Source organism: Dromiciops gliroides, chromosome 4 (genome assembly GCF_019393635.1).
Source record: "Dromiciops gliroides isolate mDroGli1 chromosome 4, mDroGli1.pri, whole genome shotgun sequence".
Classification (NCBI taxonomy): Eukaryota; Metazoa; Chordata; class Mammalia; order Microbiotheria; family Microbiotheriidae; genus Dromiciops; species Dromiciops gliroides.
The window spans coordinates 482,764,460-482,786,397 of record NC_057864.1 but is presented as its reverse complement, the minus strand read 5'-3'; the positions used below and the strand labels follow the sequence as shown (position 1 = coordinate 482,786,397).

At 52.9% G+C, this 21,938-nt stretch overlaps 1 protein-coding gene across 5 annotated transcripts in view; it reads left to right on the top strand.

The window, feature by feature from the left end:
• The window catches only part of VPS8 (VPS8 subunit of CORVET complex), a 161,729-nt gene that overhangs the window by 88,760 nt on the left and 51,031 nt on the right, over positions 1-21,938 (top strand). For all 5 annotated transcript variants that reach the window (XM_044001871.1, XM_044001870.1, XM_044001873.1 and 2 more), the window contains 8 exons: positions 599-670; positions 5,252-5,371; positions 5,877-5,933; positions 7,805-7,887; positions 9,085-9,169; positions 9,792-9,890; positions 13,507-13,596; positions 16,659-16,705. In XM_044001871.1, coding sequence (XP_043857806.1) covers positions 599-670; positions 5,252-5,371; positions 5,877-5,933; positions 7,805-7,887; positions 9,085-9,169; positions 9,792-9,890; positions 13,507-13,596; positions 16,659-16,705 — 653 coding nt within the window. The remainder of the gene's footprint in view (positions 1-598; positions 671-5,251; positions 5,372-5,876; positions 5,934-7,804; positions 7,888-9,084; positions 9,170-9,791; positions 9,891-13,506; positions 13,597-16,658; positions 16,706-21,938) is intronic.

Genomic DNA, 21,938 nt, shown 5'->3' with positions numbered 1-21,938 from the left:
TGCCCCCATGTGGGGTTTTCTTGGCAGAGATACTGGAGTGGTTTGGCATTTCCTTCTCCAGCTCATTTTACAGAGGAGAAAACTGAGGCAAGCAGGGTACAGTGAGTGACTTGCCCAGGGTCACACAGCTAATAAGTATCTGAGGTCAGATTTGAAATCAGGTCTTCCTCCCTCCAAGGCCTGTGCTCTATGTGCTGCACCACCCAGCTGCCCTATGTAGAGAAGAGATGGAAGCAGTCTGAAAGGGGCCGGTGTGTACATAAATTCTACAAAGGAATTTCAAGAGGGAGGGGATAGGGATGGTTTCTCTTACTCCTGCTTCCTTCTGCTTAACTCTTCCCCATTCTCTTTTTATAGCTTTATTTACTAAGAAAAGTCCCAGAATTTCATGCAAAATTACGTGCTGCAGACTTCCCCAGCCCCTATCAGTGGATACTCATTAAGCCTGTTTACAAAGAGAAGCCACATAGAGGGCTAATTATCTTGTCTGTGAACTTATTTGCCGTTTATTTATAGTTATTCTGAGGAATAAGGTGGGGCCTCCTCTAAAATGTGTGATTGGTGATTTGTAACCGAGAGCGTTCTTTCTCCTTTGCAGACTTTTGAAGATTTTAAAAATGACAAGCAAGCTCTGGAGTATCAGCAGCGGATTGTGGACATCTTGCTGAAGGCAAGTAGGGTGGGGATGTTCCTGATGGTGCTGTGGATAAACATCTGCCTCTCAGGGTCTGAGGTCGGTGCTGACCAGAGCCGGGGGATCATGGCTGCTCACTCGGGCACTGACGACGTCTCTGACGAGCCAGTCTCTGCGGTTGTTAAGGGTGACAACCCTCCCATTAACCAGGGCTCCCAGATGACGTGTGACAGTTGATTAGGAAGGAAAGGAGATGATCACCCCCGCCCCCCAGTCTGACTGGATTTGGGTACAAGCTATTTTGAGGCCTGAGCTGTCGTTCTAGTCACCTCTGGGACAATTTCCTTTCCCTCCCATCTACGTCGGCCCAGTCCCAGCCAGGCCATTTGCTGGTCCCCTGGGAGCCCTTCACTATAGAATGAATTTCCCCCCATGCCCAGAAGAACTAGGAATGCTTTTGTATTAAGGGGATGAGTGGTCTGCTTACCCTCCCATGTGAAGAGAGCAGACCTGCTTTGACTGTGGTAACCTCACAGTGCCCTAGTTTGGCCACAGGGATTTGTAGTTTTCAAAGAGCTTCCCACAAGCATGTTTTCCTTTGATCCTCATGGGAACAGGCAGCTGGGTGGTGCAGTGGAGACAGCGCCAGGCCTGGGGTCAGAAAGATGGAGTTCAAATCTGGCCTCACGTGCTAGCCAAGTGACCCTGGACAAGTCACCTAACCTCTGCCTCCGTTTTCTCATCTGTAAAGTGGGTCATAACAGTAGCAGCTTCCCAGTGACACAGTGTTTGTAGAGCATTATGTAAACCTTCTGATGCACCATAGGTGCTGACTTTCATTAAGCGGGGGAGTCAGGAATCATTCTCCCCATTTGTCAGAGAAAAGAACAGAGTCTTGAACTAAAGTTCATATGTTAGGACATGGCAGCATCAGACTCGAATCCAGGTCCCGTGACTCATGGGCTGGTACTCTTTCTGCAAAATCACAGTATTGATCCACAAGCATTGGGAAGCTCCTCCTGTGTGGCAGACTCGGAACGCAGAGCAGCAGCTAACATTCTCTCATGTTTGTTTATAAACACATCCAGAATGGATGCAGAAATAAACACAAGGTCACTGGGAAGGAGCAGGGCCCCAGCAGCTGGGGAGAGCAGGGAGAACCTCCTGTAGGGGGCAGACCCAAACTGGCTTTTGAAGGGAAACCTGGATTCAGGGAGGCCTGGGAGACACCAGCCAGCCTGGGAGAGGGGGGCAGGAGCCAGCGGAGGGGGAAAGACGGTCTGTGAAATCGCACTCGGGAGACAGAGCTGCCACCCCTTGGCTGCAGAAATGTCTTCTGTGGAGCATAGGAAGTGGCCACGGTGGGCCTCCAGCAAGCCTGTGGCTGAGGGTCCTTAAGTGCTCATTTCCAAAGTTGGACCAGACCCCGACCTCTGCATTCTGTCCTGGTGGAAGAGGACGGAGCAGCCTCTTCTGGGGTGTCTACCCCCATGCTGGGCACAAAGAGCTCACTTACCAAGAACCTCGAGCCTCTGCAGCCTGGGGACTTTCCCTCAGGCCCTTTCCTTATGGAGTCTAGGACAGACGGGGTGATATTTGACACCCTGGGTTCCGGGCACGTGATTGTCATCAGTGACCCGAGGACTGAAATGGAAAATGGTGGCAGTTTCCTAGCTAAGTCCAAGTTGGAGATAGTTGGCTCACAAATTGGAGACAGCTGGAGTGGAAAACAACCGTGATTAGCCGGGAAAATGGTCAGAGTGAATATAATCAGTCAGGACGAATTCCCGAGCACCCTGGGGAAGCCATAGAGAGTCAAGCTCAGCAGTGTCCCCAGGATAACTCATCCCAGTGAGTCCCACCACCAGCCTGCCATCCTGGGAGATGCTGCTGCTCATATGGTGGCTGCAGTCAGGACCCTGGAGTGGCCTCCCCAGATTTGCACCTATGGAGCCCCATCCATTGGTGGGGTCAGACGGGGGTCAGCTCAGCATAGTAGAGGTCGAAGGCTGCAGACAGAAGAATCCACAGCCACCATGTTGTGCCTTTACATAGCCCTGGGGATGAGCCACCAGGTTCTCTTGTCCATAAAATGCAGTAAAGCATAGGGGTGTGCAGTCCAAGCTGGAAGAGACTTCTGAGGTCATGTGGTCCAACCTGCTCGTTTCTAGAGGGGCAACTGAGGGCCAGGGCAGGGAAGTTGTCACACAGCTGATGAGTGGCAGCCCTGGGCCCAGCATCCACAGAGTGCCCTGGCCATTAGATCTTGCCGTCTGTTTCCCTAGAAATCCTAGGAGGAAGAAGGCCCATGACCCCCTCCCTTTCAGAAGGCTCTTCTTGTTTTGGATCTGTGAATCAGCTGGAAGAGATCATTAGGTTAGAAAATCAGACCTGGTAGGGAAGGGAGGGACCCACACTTAGGTAGCTTAGGCTGCATCATTACAGGACAAGCAGCTAGGTTTTTGCCTGTCTCTATTAGGGATATTTTAGGAGAAAATGAGTTGGCGGAGCAGGAATGCAAATTGGATGTGAGGAAGAACCTAAAAACATGGTCGCGTTGGGCTGGATTTCCTAAGAAGTCGTCCTAAGGATTCCAGCAGGTGTGGCCAGGCATGGCATCTGGGGCAGGGGCCAGTCAGAACGGGGGACTTCCGAGGCTTCTTCCAGCTCAAGGGGTCTCGGAACCTAGAAGTCCCTGTGGAGACAAGATTTCCGGGTTAACGGTGAATTCAGCAGGTGTTTGTTAAATGCCCGCTGTGTGTGAAGGGTAGGGTTTGGGGATTTGGTTTGGTTGTTGACAATCCCTGCCTTTAAGGGGCTTGCATAGCAGGGAGAAAGCTTGGTCTTGGTACTTTGCAGTGTTTACTGGGGGCCAGGGAGAAATTTCCTTGAAGATGGTGGTGCTTATTAGGAGTTCCTGAGAGAGAATGGTTTGGGCTGGAAGGCAGAGGGAAGCCTCTGGCCGCTGGAGGTTCCCAGGGTTTGTGCTTATTTTCTTAAAGGAAAGAGAATCCTCTAGAAGGACCCATTTGATTAATAAGCGGAGATAGGACTGGGCCTCGGAGATCTTTGAGGACAGATGGAAAAGGCAGGAATGCTTTGGAAGCAGGCGGGTGATAGAGAGACCCCGGCGGGCCTAGAACTGAGCCTCGATCATAGGTCGAGCTGGGAGACGGCTCAGAGGCTGCAGAGTGCACTCCTTTCCCTTTACAGATACAAACACTGAGGACCAGACAGGTCCAGGGCTGGACCACAGTCATCCAGGGAGTAGAGGGCAGATTGAAGCTAAGCTCTCTGACTCCTAAGAGGGGAGAGAGGTTACCAAAGTGTTAACCTTCCCAGCACAGGTGGGGAGAGCGAGGTTCAGGGGTTAGATGATGACGCAGCTAGCTGGTGGCCAGGCCGGGACCAAAGGACCTTGGGTTCTTTCCATGACATTGTCCTAATGGGTTGGAAAGACAAGTGAGAGGCTTAAGAGCCTCTCCCTCACTTCTCCCCAAGCTTAGCAATGTCCGGCTCGCTTCCATGGGGAGTCACTAGCCCATATGCCATTGAATAAGAGAAGAAAGAAGGCATTCAGATAGGTCACTGGCCCAGAAGCGAAGTTGGGTGCGTGCCGTTGGTGCTGGTGCTCCTCGCGGAGAGGAGAGGGTACCAGTGGGGGAGGCTAGCCACCCACACACAGTCCTTGAAGGAAGAATGTCATCTTTGGGCCATGGCTGCAAAGAGGGAACCTGAGACCGTTCAGTGGAGACGACAGTAGCCCACACAGTGGCAGGCGGATGGGGAGGTAGCCTGGGGAGGTGGCTCGTGAAGCCAAGGCCTGGTCTGGGCTTTCGGCCAGCCGATGGACAGAGCGAATGACTGGGGCAGGGGGGGGGGTCTGCACCCATTCGCTGTACGGCCCTTTACTCGTCTCGTGCTTGCTTGGGTTGGCTGCCTTCTTTTCTAGGCTCATGGGATCATAGATTTAGGGCTGGAAAGGAGCTGACTTCTGAATTTTGAAGATAAAGAAAACTGGGCCAAGGTCACACAGTCTCCCAACTCCAACCAGATCTTGCACTCTTCTTCCTGCTAAAACTTCTTAGTTTTAGCTTTCAGTATGATTCCTGCTTGCGGCCTTTGCAGGCCAGTTCTCCCAGCCTTGCTTCTTGTCAGGTTATCTGAGTATTTCAGCTTCCCAACGAAGCAGGGATCGGCCAAGAATCCATAGGAAGTTTCTTCTGGGCCCTAGTCTGCCCTCTGTGTCATTGTGCCTCAGAGCATCCTAAAAATGTCCACAGTGCTGAGCAGGTGCAGCCTTCTTCTCCCTGGGCCTCTGTCCACAGTGGTCAGTCCCACCTCTGTACACTTAATAAAAATGTCATCATGGTCTGCAGCAATGAGGCAGTCTTCCCTTCCTTTTTTTTTTTTTTTTTTAAATAGGGCAGTGAAGGTTAAGTGACTTGCCCAGGGTCACACAGAGGCCGGATTTGAACTTAGGTCCTCCTAAATCCAGGGCCAGTGCTTTATCCACTGTGCCCCCAGCTGCCCCCCCCCAGTCTTCCCTTTCTAATGCATGTCGTCTGTGTCGAGCCAGGTGGCATGTTGAGCATGTGTGGCCCTTTTGCTCCTTAGGTCATGGTGGAAAATTCAGATTTTACTCCTTCTCAAGTCGGGTGTCTCTTCACCTTCCTCGCCCGACAGCTCGCTAAGCCCGACAATACGCTCTTTGTGAACAGGACGCTCTTTGACCAGGTACGTGAGTCTGGCTGCAGGAGCCAGCTAGGCCCTGGCATCGTGCCTGGTCGTTGGCTCTCAGAATTGCTCGGTGGGCCACACTCCTGCCTGTGGTACTCCTGAATCCAGGGCCGGTGCTCTATCCACTGCGCCATCTAGCTGCCCCCTGCACCATTTCTAAAAGGAATCAGTGGGGAGACCTAGGCCCTGGGTGGGGTGGGGGGGCAGGGGTAGGGGTCATGGAGCCCACCAATTCGATTCAAGAAGCCCTTGCTCCTTTTAGCTTTAACTTGGCATGTTTGCAAACTGCAGGGAAAACGCGATTCAGGTACAAATTAAATCATCAGCATGAATCGGCCAGCTCGGGCCTGACAGCTCCTCAGGATGTCAGTGAGAGTCTGTCCTTTCAGTGGGCCACAGGAGGTGTGTGGTGGGGAGTGGGAAGCCAGTCACTGACCCCTTCTATCCCTGGGGCACCATGGGTGGGTATTGGGCTCTAGTGAAGGGGTCTCCTTCTCGCCAGGTTCTCGAATTCCTCTGCAGCCCCGACGATGACTCACGACATTCAGAGAGGCAGCAGGTATGGCTCTAGAATATTCTCTCCCTGAACTTCAAGAAGGAAGATGACATGACCAGAGACACTGGCTTTTGCTGAGGGTACTGAGCAGGAGGGAGGTGCCTAGGGGCTCATGGTGCTAGTATCTCAGAGGCTTGGGTCATTCCAATGGCCTCTCAGAAATGGGGGGATGGGTGGCAGCGGCATTTGTCCAGTGAGCTTAAGCCCAGGGAGTTAGAGATAAAGACACCCCCACCGGGGCAGCTAAGTGGCACAGTGGATAGAGCACCAGCCCTGGATTCAGGAGGACCTGAGTTCAAATCTGACCTCAGACACTTAACACTTACTAGCTGTGTGACCCTGGGCAAGTCACTTAACCCCAATTGCCTCACTGAAAAAAAAAAGAAAAAGACACCTCCACCCCCACCCCTGCATCCCCCAAGACTGTTTGCTGGTCCCCCTCCCACACTGCCACCTTTGGAGGTCTCCCCTCTCATGGTCAGCTCTGCAGGCTCAGGCTCTGCTTTCTTCCTTTGAATTTGTGGTCCAGATCTGTGATTGCTTCATTGTGGGGAGATCCTAGTGTGGAAACTCCTACCACCAGTGCAGAACAGCTCGTCTCACTCAAAGGAAGTTCAGAGAACTTTGTGTGTTAAGTGGACATCTTTTGTTAGGGCCCGTGAAGCTAACAGTGGGCTGGGGGATAGGGAGACACCCAAGGCCTGGAGCCTCCCCCTCCACATGCCCAGCCTAAGACTCCCCTGCAGCCCCCATGGAGACAAATAGGGAAGAATAGTCACAGGCTCAGGAAACATGAGCGTTACAAGGGGCATCTTGTCTGACCCAAGGAGTGGTCATCAGAGCTGGCACCCAGATCCTTGGACGGCTCCCAGTGCATGTGCTTCCCACATGACCTCTTGGGGCATCACCCACATGGGGGGGGTCCTAGCCAGCCAGCATAGGGCACATGTTCAATATTCACACCTGGGGAGGACACCAAGAAGGGAGAAGCTTCAGAGAATTGTTGTTGTCTGTGACATCTGGTGGCAGAGGGTCCCGGCTCTGACGAGTGCTTTCCTCACCAGCAGGATCTTGGCCTAAGGCTTGTTAATTATATTTTCTGAGGCCTATTTAAAGACAGCTCTTAATTAGGCCTTCGGTCAGCACTCATTCTTACTTCCTTCATTCTCATACCTACAGTGTAGTCTTTGAGTGCTGTCTTTCTAGAAAGCAGAGTTTACACTTCCTGAGGGCTTACTGGGTCATGAGAGAGCAGAAGGCTTGGAATGAATCTGGTGTCCAGTGGTATTTTTAGTTCCCTGGAGCCAATCCGGGGGAGTGTTGGCCTCAAGGGCTGGCAGGGTGGGACAGGGTGATTGCAGCTGGGGTCACGTCCCAAGTGTGCAGATCCATCCAGCTAAGCCTTCTCCAGATCTTAGCTCCCTACAAAACCAAAGTAGGTGCTCAGTTCAGAGTTTCAATTTTTTTTTTTAAGTGAGGCAATTGGGGTTAAGTGACTTGCCCAGGGTCACACAGCTAGTAAGTGTTAAGTGTCTGAGGCCGGATTTGAACTCAGGTCCTCCTGACTCCAGGGCCGGTGCTCTATCCACTGCGCCACCTAGCCACCCCGAGTTTCAAATTTTTTAACTGAAATATTCTACTGTCAGCATTATGGTCTTAGGCCTGAGATCTCCATTCCCTTGTGTCTGTAAAAGCAAGACAGAAACTACATGAACTCTACTGGGGGATCCTTCTGTGGCTCTTCCTGGGTTCGCAGTTTCCTCCGGGGGCCCAGCTAGTCCATGTGTCTACCTGACCCTTCCTTCACAGCTTCCAAAGGGGGGAGGGGTAAAAATCAAAGGGAACGTGCTGACTGTGCTTTGCAATGTCTCCAGGTCCTCCTAGAATTGCTCCAAGCTGGAGGGATCGTGCAGTTTGAGGAGAGCCGGCTCATCCGGATGGCAGAGCGAGCAGAATTGTGAGTCATGCCAAACCTTTGGTCTGGGTCGGCTCCGATGGCATTAGCACCTGTTCCTTGGCTTGGGGCACATTCTACCGATGCCCTGCCAATTCTTTTGATCTTAGAGGAGATGGGACAATCGTAGTAATCACAATAAGTTTGAAGCATTGGGTCCTTCATTCATTAATGTCTAAGCAGTTAGAGGTTCCCGGCCCCCAATATAGGCCACAGATCCAAGGGTCCTGGGTACATCTGCATCAGCCGAGGAGTCAGATAGCCTCCGGGTGGTATAAGTTCTATCTCTGCCTCTGTTTCCTTGGCATTTGCCATCAATTCCACGATCACTCTCAGCAACCACTCAGTTTTGGCAAGGAGGGGTCCAGATCTCTGATTTCATTAGTGCTTGGAGCTCCCAGTGCAGAAACTACCTTCGCTGATGTCGCTAAGCGACTCATTTTCTAATTCATAATCTTGGAGACCCACTTGGGGCACTGAGACATCTGCCCAGAGTTACACCTCTGTTTTGTTTGTTTTGGGTTTTTGTGGGGCAGTGAGGGTTAAGTGACTTGCCCAGGGTCACACAGCTAGTAAGTGTCAAGTGTCTGAGGTCACATTTGAACTCAGGTCCTCCTGAATCCAGGGCCGGTGCTTTATCCACTGCGCCCCCTAGCTGCCCCCTATGCCTCTGTTTTTCCTTCAACACCCTGTTGACTGTTTTGTCAGAGATGGGACTTGAGAGCCCTGGCCTTCTCCACTACCAGGTTGGCCCTCTGTCTGCATGACCATGCAGCTAATAAGGCAGATGTGGTTATCCTGCCATTTATTATCTGCCTCGGTTGTGAAATGTGACCCCTCCTGTCCCCATCTTTAATTCTTTGGGAAGAGGAGACTCCTTGGAAGGCACCCGATGCTACTCATGGAGGTCCTGTCTACACTTGTCATGAGACCTACCCGGCTGCCTTTGCCCAACAATTTGACGGTCCCTACATATGTCCTCGTTTGGCCCCTGTGGCTTTTGGGGCCAAATGTTGCTCCTTTGGTAGAAGGGAGCACAGCCCTCGGATAACAGACATTCCCGTGTTTAACCAGAGAAATCCCCTCTCCCCCTCCCCCGCCCTTGTTCGCTTGCTTCTCCCAACACCTGGACTTGAGCCTCACTTAGGCAGCAGGTGTCCCCTGCCCACTGGACTCACTTGCCTCTTTTCTTGTCTTCAGCTACCAAATTTGTGAATTTATGTATGAGCGGGCACACCAGTACGACAAGATTATCGACTGCTACCTACGGGACCCCCTGAGAGAGGTGAGGAAGGACCTTGTTCTGCTTCTTTCCCCACCCGGGGCTTTACTTCCTTAGACATTAAGGCAGGGAGAGTCCCTCAGCCGTCCAGACCTCCCTGGGGCCTCCAGTTGTTCATATTCAGGCACCACGATTTCCTTATGAGGGAGCTCCCTCCACTGATGCTGATTGCGGCCTTGGACAGTCTTGGTGTGTTCTGTGGCCCGAGCGGTTCCTCACTGTTTCCAGCCCTGCTGACGATTAGGTCTCTGAGCCGATGCTGGCCCTCGGCCATCGGATGCCTACGCTCTGTGCCCGGGCTCATGCCGAAAACCTCTCTCGCTGGGCCCCAGGCCTCTGACTGCTCTGGCCAGAGGTCTGCCCGCAGAGCCGGTGGGGGAAGGGCCTTGTGGGTGAGGAAGGGCAGAAGGCACAGATGATACTAGAAAAGGAGAAGGGGGGTGGGGCGGGGGCAAAGGCGAGTCTGTATTTGATCCTGGAGGCCATGGGGAGCTCAGCTCTGGGGGGTGTTGGGGTCAAAGCTGCCCTTTACAGAGACCCCTTTGGTGGGGAGGGGGCGATGCCCCAGGTGAAACGTTGGCCAGTATTTGAAGGGAACTCAGCCACATTCTTCCTGCACTTTCAGGAAGAGGTGTTTAACTCCATCCATAACATCCTGTCCATTCCTGGGCACAGCCTGGAGGAGAAGCAGTCCGTGGGGCAGAAGGCCATGCAGCACATCGAGGTAAGGCATGGCCCAGGTGCCAGTGAGCAGGGCCTGCTCCCCGGGGCTCCCAGTGCGCTCGCTTGTCCCGACTCATCCCATTTTGATCACACCTTGTCCATTTGCTGTCATAGTCTCAAGGTCACTCACATGTGCTCTCAAATGCCAGACTCAGTTGTCCCGCTGACCTCCTGGAGACCTGCGCACTTCTTTCCCAGCTCCCCCTTGGGCAACCAGATCATCTTTGTGAATAAATGTGGAAGTCGTCCCCCCTCCGCACTCCACCCTGGGCAGCTCAGGAAGCCTTGGCCCAAAGGGCGGCATCACTTCTCCCTCCAGTGACATCCTTCCCTTCAATGGGGCCATTGCTCTGATCTCACTAGGAAGAGGAGTCGCACGTCTGGGCTCTCCCCAGCGTCCCCTTCCCCGGCCCAGACGCCCAGGCTTTTTTGAGTCAGGGTGCTCCCTTCGAGCAGCCCCTTTCTGGGAGAGGGGCCTCTGAGAAGCTGCCGGACCCTGTCCGGGGCCCAGACTTCTGTGGCGGCAGAAACAAGAAAGCTGATCACTCCCTGACAGTGTGGAAGGTGTCCTGGGGTCAGTTGTTGAGGGCTCAGAACTCGACAGCGCCTCAGAAACCAGCAGTGCCGGAGGTCTCGTCAGTGCCGCTCCGTGAGGGGTGGGGCCTCCTGCCCCATCCTCCCCAAAGATGTCAGGTGACTCCTCTTTTTAGGAGTGAGGGGCTTCTTGGGGCAGTTGGGGTCCGGGACCCGGGATGTCATCTGGTGACAGAGTTGAGGAGGGCCACGCACTTGTCCTTTGGGCTTTTTCTGTGGATGACTCGGCCCTGAGGTTTCAGAAAAGAGCCATGTCCGAGCAAGGGCCTGGGGACCGTTTGAGATAAAAGCTCAGACAGAGGCCCAGCCAGGTTGAGTTCTTCCTCAAGATTGTCCCTCTCTGGGGCTAGAACCTGAATTCTGGTCTTCCTCATCTCCAGTGCAGGGCATCAGCCACTGGGCTGCGCTGCTCTCCCAAGAAAGGCCTCGTCAGCTCGCTGCGAAGCTTTATTTTTATTTCCTCACCAGGCAAACGTGTGATCCCGTAGCCCTCTGCATTGGGCGGCCTTTTGGCCCTCGAGCCACAGACCGCACTCTGCACTACGGGCCTTGTGCGGGGGCTGGGATGGAGGGGAGGCCTTTGTTTTATGCCTAATGTGACTCAAGATGAATTAATCACCAAGAAAACGAATTCCTCAGCAAAATGCCGGTGCTGGGGAAGCAGGAATTGTTTCTTCTGCGCCACAGTCATTTCTGCCAACTGGCTGTTTTGTTTCTCCTCATTCTGCAAATTTTTTCACCTTGTAGCTTCTCACTGCTGTTCGATGCTGCTCAAGCCTGTTTCACCAAGGCCTCATTAATGACCAGGGTCTTAACAGCCAGTGGCTGTATGACCTCTGGGGGCAGAAGCCGCAGGGCCGCCAAAAGCCAGGCTTCCACAGAGATGAAGGGGAAGCAGCCTTGGGACCCATGTTCAGCCAGGGCTCTGTGCCTGGGGAAGGGCCTTTTTACACATTAGGGGTCGGGTCTGGGGCACATTCGCACGCACGCATCATCTCTGCCTCTGCCCTCTCCTTTCTTCCTCCATCCAGTTAGTCTCTGTCTTCTTCACTCTGCACAGTCTGCGGTGCCCCTCACGTCCGTCACCTGCCTGCCCCTCCACTTTCCCTGCACTCCCCACTTCAGGCCTTCTTTACCCAATCCCAGGATTGAGTCACTGTTCTCTTGCATCCCTCCAGCCCCTGTTGCCTCACCACTTTCCCTAAAAATGATGTCCTCCTAAGAAACCTTGAGTGGTTTCTTACCCACTCTAGCTCCAGCATGTACTTTCAGCCCGACTCCTCCTCTTCCCTTTCCCATCATACCTAGCACTTTGGCCAGTGTTCTGACAAGCTGTGCCCCTGCTCCCACAGTTCTCTAAGCAGTGTCTCAAAGCAGTGGAGAAGGGGTCCACCCCTGCCTGCGCGGGACCCCCCTCCAAAGTATTGCCCATTCAGGGGTCCTCTAGCCTGCTCCCCCAGGCAGTCCATTCCATTTGGGAAAAGGCCAGGTCCTCCCAAAGTTCATCAGGATGAGCTGGTGCCAAGGCAGGCAAGGCTGATGTCTCTTCTTGCCCCTTTACCAGCCCTTCCTGCGCACCTGTTCTCCCTCAGGCTAAATATTCCTGTCCTTCAAATGATGTGTGTGTGTGTGTGGGGGGGTCCAGAGTCCTTCCTCAAATGTGGGCTCGGGGGACCAGGACGAAACTGCCCCTTTAGCCTGTGTGAACACGGCTAAGATTCCCTCAGTCATTTCTTGGCCCTTCACTCATAAGTGTTTCCTCGACCTTAGAGAGCCCCTCAGTCCCCAGGCCTTTTTCTCCACAAGTGCCGGCTTCCCCCAGCCAATACCAGTCCTCTTGTGGTTGGTTCAGCCCAAGCGTAGGCCTCTGCCTTGGTTCCTGGTCAGTTCTAAAGCTGGAGACGTGGCCCCTCAGTCTAGTGAGTGTAGATTCTGTCCCCCAACGCGGAGTCCAGACATTTATGTGATGGCTGAACACGGAAACATCCCTGAGCTCCTCGGAAGATCCTAATGCTGGCCTCGTTCATGAGGACTTCCTCAGCCTTCAGCACTGTTCCTCCCAGCTTTGTGTCACAGCCACGTCACAGGACCCGTGGTACCCTCCAGGCCAACCTGTGTCTGAGCCAGTTCAGGCCCACAGATGTCCTGTGGTCCAGGCCTCATCTCTGTGTGTTGTCCACAAAGTGCTAGTGAGGGACCTTGCCTTTCCACGCTGGTTCTACCTACACCTTGGGTGGTCGCCCTTCCCTGTTCCGATGCTGCCTCCTCCAGGAAGGAACCCAAGTCAGTTGTTTGTTGGTTCAGGCATTAGGCTCTTTGCTTTTCTCCCTCTGCATCCGTTCATTCCCCACGTGCCTCCGTATTCATAAACAATCCCTTATTCTTATGGTAGAAGAACATCCCATTGCTGCTGCAATCATTCCCCAGTGGGAATGGGATGGGATGCTGGCTTTGTTTTCTGGGTTTTTGTGGCTGTTGGGTGTGACCCGTCCTTGGCCAGCCCTAGTCCTGAGGCTCACTGGGCAGAGGGGCAAAGTGACATTGAAGACACTTTGTTAGCATAAATCCAAATTATTTTCCAAAATGGTTGGCCCAAATTGCAGGTTCACCAACAGCGCACCAGTGGGCCTGTTTTCAGCCCTTCCAGCATTGACTGTCCTATCTTTCGTCTTCTTTGCCAACTGTTTGGTATGAGGTGAAACCTCAGGGTTCTTCTGCTTCCAGTCCAGGACCCTGTGATCCCATGGACTGTGTCAGGGGGCGGACAGCCAGTTTGTCTGGCCTCTGCTCAGGTGGCAGCTGTTCTCAGAGAAGTCGCAGCTTGAGCCCTTCCCCAGACCCCAAGTCTCTGGCTGCCTCTGCTTCCTTCTGCGTCTCCAGCTGAACCCAGGGTGGCGCAGCTGAGGGGTCTCTAGCCGTGCCCCCGCATCTTGCTGCGGGCCACCCAATGGGCTCAGATCTCTGGCTTGGGAAGGAGTTTTTTCAGCTGTCAGAGTAACATGGGGCGTTTTCTCTCTATCCAGGAGCTCGTGTCTCTGAACCCCTGCAGAGCAGCCGAGCTGGTGGCCACGCACTTCTCTGGACAGGTTGAGGTGGTCATTCAGAAGCTCCAGGTAAGCAGGGGAGGAAGGTGGCATTGGTCCGACGCCAGCTCCTCTCTGACCTCGCCTTTCACGATAGTCTCTGAAGGAAGACGGGCAGCTGAGCACGCGGCAGTGGGCTCCTCTGGGGGCACCTAAGCTTTCTCCCAGGGTGGACCCCGGGACAGAGTCTGGGCAGGCTTTGGGACCTCATCTCAGGGTCATTTTTAACTAGTGGAAGGAGCCGTCCACATCAGTTAGACGTTAGTGAAAATTAAGGTGTTTTTTCCCCCATCTAAGTTCATGGACTCCCTGACATTTCCCCACAAGCCCCATGGGGGTCTCTGGCCCTCAGGCTAAGAACCCCCGATCTAGTCTTGCCCCCTCTTTTTTAGGGGATTGACTCTTATTCAGCTACTAGGAGAGTCACGTTCCGGGCTCCTGCTGGTGGTCCCCAAAGGGGATGCTGTTTGTCCAGCCGAGGAGGCCCCGGGGATTTCTTCACCGTGTCCCACATACTGCTCCTGGTAACATTTCCAGTTTTTATTTCATCATGGGTCCAGATCAGAGCATGGAACGCTTCCCCTGGAGTATCCCCCTGAAGGGCTGTGATCTGTCTGCCCAGAAGTTTCAGTCACCTCAGCCCCCCTGGGGGGCCTCTTCAAGCCTGCCCCCACACCCTTCCATGCCCCTTCCTAGCTCTGCTCCTGGGGACACGAGGCCCCATCCCGGATGTATCCGATAGCACGGAGACACAAAGGGGCCAGAAGTGACCAGTACACACTAGCAGGGGCCGAGACGGGCAGATCTCGTGGACGTCCAGATACACTGTTTGAATCCATCCCAGTCCAGCGGCAGTCTGGTGGTGCTGGGATTACGGGCATTATTACCTCTGTTTGACAGAGAAGAAACTGAGGCTCTAGGGTGTGAAGGGGCTCATCAGTGCTCCCCGGGCAGAATCTGAACTCAGGCCCCTCCAGGACTAAACTAGAGGTAGCTTCTCCTGTGGTGGGACAGTGCACAGTTGGCTCCTCTCAGCAGCCTCGGCCTCATGGGGCCTGGTCAGAGTCTTCGGGCTCCCACTGAGGTCTGCTCCTGCACCAGCTGGGGGACCTGGGCCAATCCCTTCACCTCTGTCTGCCTCGATTTCCTTACATCCCCCCTTCCTGCCCCCAGGACTGAGGATCCAATGATAGCGTCACTGTTGAGTGCTTAGCACAGGCAGATGCACAGTTGGCACTTTATGGATGCATGCTGATGTCCCTTATGACACACTGCTCACATGACCTTGGGTGTGTCACTGCCCAGGGCTTCCTCTTCCTCCTGATCGCCCAGGTGCCTGCCGGTGCTGGAGTCCTTGATGCTCCAGTGGGTTTTCTTGTCCATGTCCAGCTTCTGTCATTGCCGGGACTCTGGCGTCCCCTCTTGTAGGTGATGAAAACCCAACAGTTCTTAGTGACCCCCCAGACTGCTGATGTTCTTTGCCTTCAGCCAGACCGGGGAGTGCTGAGGCTGGAGAACTTGTTTGAAGTGGCCATTTAGGTCTGGGCCGCCCTCATCTCCTCTGCGTCTTCTCTTAAACTTCAGCTGGGGGTGCTGTTCTGCTGAGTCCAGAGCCTTGGGAGCACCCCACATGGACCTTTGTGCTGGCGGGCAGGGATGTCCCCCTGAGGCCCCAGTGTCCCCAGAGCCCCCCAAAGCTGCCTCCCACCAAGGCAGCAAACAACCACTGGACACCCAGTTCTGTCCAATAAGACACTCAGCACCCCGCCTTAGGGAGAGGTTAACAGAGAGGGAATTCCAGGAACCCTCTCCCCAAGGCCTTCCGGGGGCTTCTGCTTGTCTGAGGCCGGATTTGAACTCAGGTCTGAGCCTGTCTGAGACAAAACCGGCCAACCAGACAAAAGGCTTCATGCCAGGCCTTACGGGGCGGGGGGGGGGGGGGGGGGGGACTCGTGATCCTGTGCTAATTCTTCAGTCTGGGAGCTGCCATCTTGTCTGTGGTTCCCAGTGACCAGCCCCGGGAGAGGGCAGGGCCACTGGCTTAGCTTTACTCTCTTCAGGGGTGCAGACGTTACCCTTCCATCAGTCCCGCTGTGGCAGCTGTGTGCTTCTCAGCCCAAGATGGGGCAACACTGGTAGTGCTGGTGCAGATGCCTTTTCTATAAAGATTTTTTACATGTGGGTCCTTTCCCCTTTTTTATGATCTCTTTGGAATACAGACATAGCAGTGGTATTGCTGGGGCAAAGGGTATGCACAGCCCCATAGCCCTTTGGGCATAGTTCAAATTGCTCTGCAGAATGGTTGGATCAGTTTACAATTCCACCAACAATGCATTAGTGTTGCAATTTTTCCACATCTTCTCCAACATTTATTATTTTCCTTTTTTTGTCATTTTAGCCAATCTGACAGGTGTGAGGTGGTACCTCAGAGTTGTTTTAATTTGCCTTTCTCTAATCAAGTGATTGAGAGCATTTTTTCTTTTCTTTTTTTTCTTTTTTCTTTTTTTTTTGGTGAGGCAATTGGGGTTAGGTGACTTGCCCAGGGTCACACAGCTAGTGTTAAGTGTCTGAAGCCGGATTTGAACTCAGGTCTTCCTGAATCCAAGGCCAGTGCTTTATCTGCTGCGCCACCTAGCTTCCCCTTAAAGCATTTTTTCAATAGATAGCTCTGATTTATTCATCTGAAAATTGCCTGTTCGTATCCTTTGACCATTTCTCAACTGGGAAATGACTTATATTCTTATAAATTTTATTTAGTTCTCTATATATCTTAGAAGCAGACACCTCTTCTCTGGACCTTCCTGGGCCCTCAGCCTCCTCTGGGTGTGCCTTGGCAGGAAGGGGGTTGGGATGGGGGGGAAGTGAGGCCTTGTTATGCTTTCTCTAGCCTGCCTGGGAGCCCCCCAGGGGAAGGGGCCAGGTCCCCAAGAACTTCCTAAAGCTCTATCTCTACAGGGGGTGGGACTGTGAGCCTCAACAAGCCTGCTTCATCGCGCCAGCCTCGTGGGGGAGCCCTCGGTGAGTCCGCTGCCTGCCTGCCTGCCTGTGTGCTTGGTTTTAATGCCCATTTGTCATTTTTGTTTCCTCCTCAGAGCCCGTTTCTGCTGTTCCAGTTTCTGAGGAGCCTTCTTGACCCGAGGTAAGCATGTGTCGGTTCCCCCAGACTGCGCTGACAGGACCAGCTCAGGCCTGGAGGCAGATCAGCCAGAGAGGGTTTTCTCTTTGTCTTTGGGCACCTGTGTGTGTGTGTGTGTGTGTGTGTGTGTGTGTGTGTGTGTGTGTGTGTGTTGCGGGGGGGGGGGGCCTGGCCACACCTGGTAATTCACAGCATGTTGTGTGTAGGCCCCCCCAGCGGGTGGCCGTGGCTGTCCTGCTGCTGGTAGTGTTTTAGGCAGAGCCCTAGTTATGGGGTTTAGGAAGTGCTTCCACACGGGGGCTCCTGCCCACAACCTTGTTCTTATGCCCTCGCCTCAGAGAGATGAATTCTGCCCGTGGTCAGTCATTCACGTGGGGGTGGTGACTGGCAGGATTCAAACCCAGGGCCCTTTGACTGACCGGCTCCACTGCCTTCTCTCACCTCTGCTAAGGCTGAGATGTAAAGAGTCTGATAGAGAAGCAGGGCCAGGATTGGACCCCAGGCAGCACCGGCTTGCCGCCGCTGTGCCCTTGGAGAGTCGGCTAGAAGTTGCCTGAATTGGAAAGTGACCTCAAAGCTCTGAGCGTCCAGAGGACGTTCTGGCCTGAGGTGGGCTGCCCAGCGGCTCCCTGCGCTTGCTCATCAGAACTCATCAGCGTCAGAGGGATGTGGGCCAGAGCAGCTAGTGCCCCGGGCAGGAAAGGATCGGGATCCCAGGGGGCTCCCAAGAAGCCACCTGGCTTTGCAGGGTCATCCATTTGAGACCTATGGATTAGATGAGACCCCGCTCTATTCTCCCCGGGCATGGCCGGGCCCCTGCTCCCCAAAGTTGTCCTCCTGAGGCCTCCAGCTCCTCCTCTTGGGCGTGGCTGGTTCTGTGCCTCGTCAGGTCCCTTCAGGATCGTGTCCTCAGAAAATCTCCCTTGAAGGAGCCCTGCTGTCCCTAGAGCGTCCTCGTCATCCCTGTCACCTCCTTCCCAGCCTGCTCCTTAGTCCTCTTCTCAGTCCGTGTCCTCCTGGGGCCTCTCCAGTGCCCCTGCTTGTCAGTCATTCGCCTTGTCCCTGGCACCTCCTTCATCCCCCCTCAGGCCTCGGGGATCTCTGCTCCAGCCTCACACAGGATCTTCTCTGGGTCCCCTTCTCCACCCGCAGCAGCTTTTCCCAGCTGTGGGCTTGGGGCTGGCCACAGTGGGGGCCAGCCACGGGGGGGGGGGGCAGAATGCCCATCCCTCTGGATCTTCCCTGACATCGTCAGGGCCACCAGTCACTTCCTGTGGTCAAGCTGTGGGCTTTGTTTTCTTAATGTTTCCTGAAGCAGCATCAGTAAGGGAATCTAAGCCTCAGATTGAATTCTCCTGCTGCTCTCTCTGGGGCCGCATCTTCGGTACCAGAATTCTCCTGCTTAATGCAAATAATTGAGCTGGTGAATTAATTGACCTCCAAAGTCTAGGGGAGCATCGGCACACAAAAGGATTGGGGGTTTGCAAGTCACTAAGGCTCCACAAGCACATTTCTTGCCTGATGTGAGACTCTAAAGGATTCCTGTCCTCTCTCTGCCAGTTCTGTGGCTTGGGACCACTGCTCCCCAAAGCAGGACTGTGCCCCCCGCAGTCGGCTCTCCTCAAGATGGAGCCCCCTGGAGTCCTGCTCAGCTCCTCCTGTGTTTGCATCCTTTGTGTAGCTCTGGGGGGAGGCTGAGGGGAAGGCGGCTGGGCCGATGAAGGGAGGACTATGATCCCCCCCCCCATCTCCTGCAGCTTTTCTGGGTACTGGCCTTTGTGAGCCATTCCCTGGAGGTCAGGGGTAGGGGACTTCCTTTGAGAAAAGGATCGTGGGGGGGCCGCATTTCCAAGCCCTATATCAGAATCACATTCAATTGAACAATGCAGGAAAAATGAGGGAGCTGACTGAGAGGCAAATAGAGCTTCTGGAGGTTGATTCTACATTGGACTCCTGCCGAGTCTGTGCCTCTGGACTCCCAGGGGTTATTAGGAAGGTACCAAGGAGCTGGGCCATCTTGGCTTGAAAAACAAGGCCTCACTCTCCATCTAAGGGACAGCTGTCTTCTCTCCTAGCTGGGAAGCCACGACCTCTATTCCCTTCTACGCGTTCATGCGTCGCACAGCTGGCCTGCTCATCCCCAGCTCTGCACCTGGGTCCTGGGGAAGGGACGGAGGGCAGGAAAGGGGGGCGGAGGGTAGGGAAGGCTCGAGTCCTTCAGTCTCGCAGGGCCCTAGTGTGCTGATGTGCAGGGTTCAGAGCGACCTCAGCCCCCTGCGGCTGACAGGATTGCCTGGCCAGCCTCCCTCTTGGCGAGGTGGGGAGTGCGATGCAAGTCGGGGCTCTCCAGGCCTTTTTGGGGTGGGGGGAGTCGGCATCTACATGTCTGAATGTGCCCCCCAGCGTGCGGAGATTCCCCTTGTTATAAATGATATGCGTATGTCACTGCTCTTAGTCATGTGTGTTATAATGTGGACAGAGAATAGGAATGAAAAGAGGATGAGATCAAATATTTTGATGGGAGAGTCGATAGGGAGACCCTGTAGGAGGCTTGGGTGGGGTGGGGAGGCTGTAGGTGGTATGATCAAGCCTACTCCAAGAAAATCACCCCTGCAGCTGAGGGGCGGGCAGATGGATGGGGAAGGGGCATCTGACTGCAGCACAGGCCCAAAGATGGACCAGGAGGAGCCGCAGAGTGAGGGTCTGTGTCAGACCCCCAGGAGCCCAGGGACCCAGAGCAGGCACTGGAGGAAGGGGTGTGGAGGTGACTGGGCACCACATGATGTCTGCAGTTCCTTCCAACTCTGCCTTCTGTGACCCCCACTCCCCAGGCTGTTGAAAGGAAAGTGCCTGGTAAATCTTCAAATGCTGAATGCATTCATTGTCAGACTAATCAATCCCCATTTGATGGAGCCATTCCTCTTGATGTGGTATCCGGTCTTCAGCTCCTCTGCCTGACTCTCCCATCCCGTGACTTCTCTGTCATCTCCTCCATAGAGTATCTCCCTTAAGGCTAGAGCCTCACAAGGTTTCGGTAGTTGGCAGACAGCAGAGCAACATCCACTGCCCCCACTCTTATTCCTTGACCAGTAAGGAATGGCCTGAGGCCTTGCAAGCTGCTTTCTGTGCTAGCTCCTTTGATCCTCACAACTCTGGGAGGGAGGTGCTTTTGTTATATCCCATGCTGCAAACCTATATATCACCTATGTATGGAAAGGGCTTTGCATAGGCTAAGGCTCCACATAAACGTGAGCTTGAACGCCATCATCAATAAGGCTCCACGGAAACGTGAGCTTCAGCGCCGTCATCAATGAGGCTCTGATCTTCTCCATTCTTTTGACATCTTCCCTCTGTGGAGAGACGTTGAAAATCATTCCACGGCCTCCCACAGCCCGTCCACCATGTCCACACTTGCCTCTGCATCATCACGTGTGGCCTCTTGTTTGTCGAATTCACTGACTGTCAAGCTCCAGATTGCTTTGCTGTATAGGATCTTGTCAGGTTATTCACAACATTTCTATGATCCGCCCTCGCCAAAAGGGATGTAAGCAGCAGCCGTCTTCATCACAGTATCCCTGCCTGTCCCTATCACAAGCACTGGAAGACAACCAAGGATCCCATGAAACAGTGGTTTGGGTTGGCCTTGGGTGGACGGTGACACCAACTCCCCGCAAAGACCACCTCCCTTCTGTTAGTCGGGCCTCATTTCCTCTGAACATGTCAGTGTCGGGGGTTTCATTTCCTCTACTCTTGTTTCAGCTTCTGCAACAAGGCTCTCATGCTTTAGAAAACCAAGTAAATCGACATTTATACAGTCTAAAAATGTGTAGATCGTAGCCCTAGATGGAGGCACAGTTCCTTCCTTACAGAAAAATAATTCTTTTGTATTTACCCCTTTCTTGTGTGTACTCATTATTGTTCCCTATCATGCCAGATGTTGACAAGCTTTATTTCAAACTCATATCATCTTTTTTTTTTTTCCCCTGGGGCACTGGGGGTTAAGTGACTTGCCCGGGGTCACACAGCTAGTAAGTGTCAAGTGTCTGAGGCCAAATTTGAACTCAGGTCTTCCTGAATCCAGGGCCAGTGCTTTATCCACTGCGCCACCTAGCTGCCCCTCAAACTCATATCATCTTGCATGGCATTGGACTTAAATCTGCCCAGTGATAGTTATCTGAATAACACTTGGGCCCCAGATGCTTTTTGATAAATCATTTTCTAATGTTCCTTTATATCATTTTAGGTCTTCAAAAAAACAAAACAAAACACCAACCATTGGTGATTTGGTAAGTTTCAGTGTTTGGTAGTTTTTTTCCCAATATCCTAAAAGCCATGAAGACAGTCCATTAAACAAGTACCTTTTGTGCTTACTTTTTTTTTTTTAAGTTAATGGTATTTTTTTTTTCCAATTACATGTAAAGAAAGTTTTCAACATTCATTTTTTTTGAGCAGGGCAGTGAGGGTTAAGTGACTTGCCCAGGGTCACACAGCTAGTAAGTGTCAAGTGTCTGAGGCTGGATTTGAACTCAGTTCTTCTCGAATCCAGGGCCAGTGCTTTATCCACTATGCCACCTAGCTGCCCCCCAACATTCATTTTTGTAAAATTTAGAGTTTTAAATTTTTCTCCCTTCCCCCTGCTCCAATCTTGATATAGGTTATACATTACAGTCATGTGAAACGTATTTCCGCATTAGTCATGTTGTAAAAGAAGAATCAGGACAAAGAATAAAAAACCACAAGAAAGGGAAAAAAACAAAAAAAGTTGAAAATAATATGCCTCAATCTGCACTCAGACTCCATAGTTCTTTTTCTGGATGTGGAGAACATTTTCCATCATGAGTCTTTTGGCATTGTCTTGGATCGTTGTATTGCTGAGAAGAGCCAAGTCTATCACAGTTGATCATCATATAATGTTGCTGTTACTGTGTACAGTGTTCTCCTGGTTCTGCTCACTTCATTCAGCATCAGTCCACTTAAGTCTTTCCAGGTTTTTCTGAAATCTGCCTGCTCATCATTTCTTACAGCACAATAGTATTCCATTACATTCATATACCACAACTTGTTCAACCTTTCCCCAATTGATGGGCAGCCCCTCAATTTCAAGTTCTTTGCCACCACAAAGAGAGCTGCTATCAATATTTTTGTACATGTGGGTCTTTTCCCCTTTTTTATGATCTCTTTGGGATATAGACCTAGTAGTTGTATTGCTGGGTCAAAGGGTATTGCTTAGCCCCAT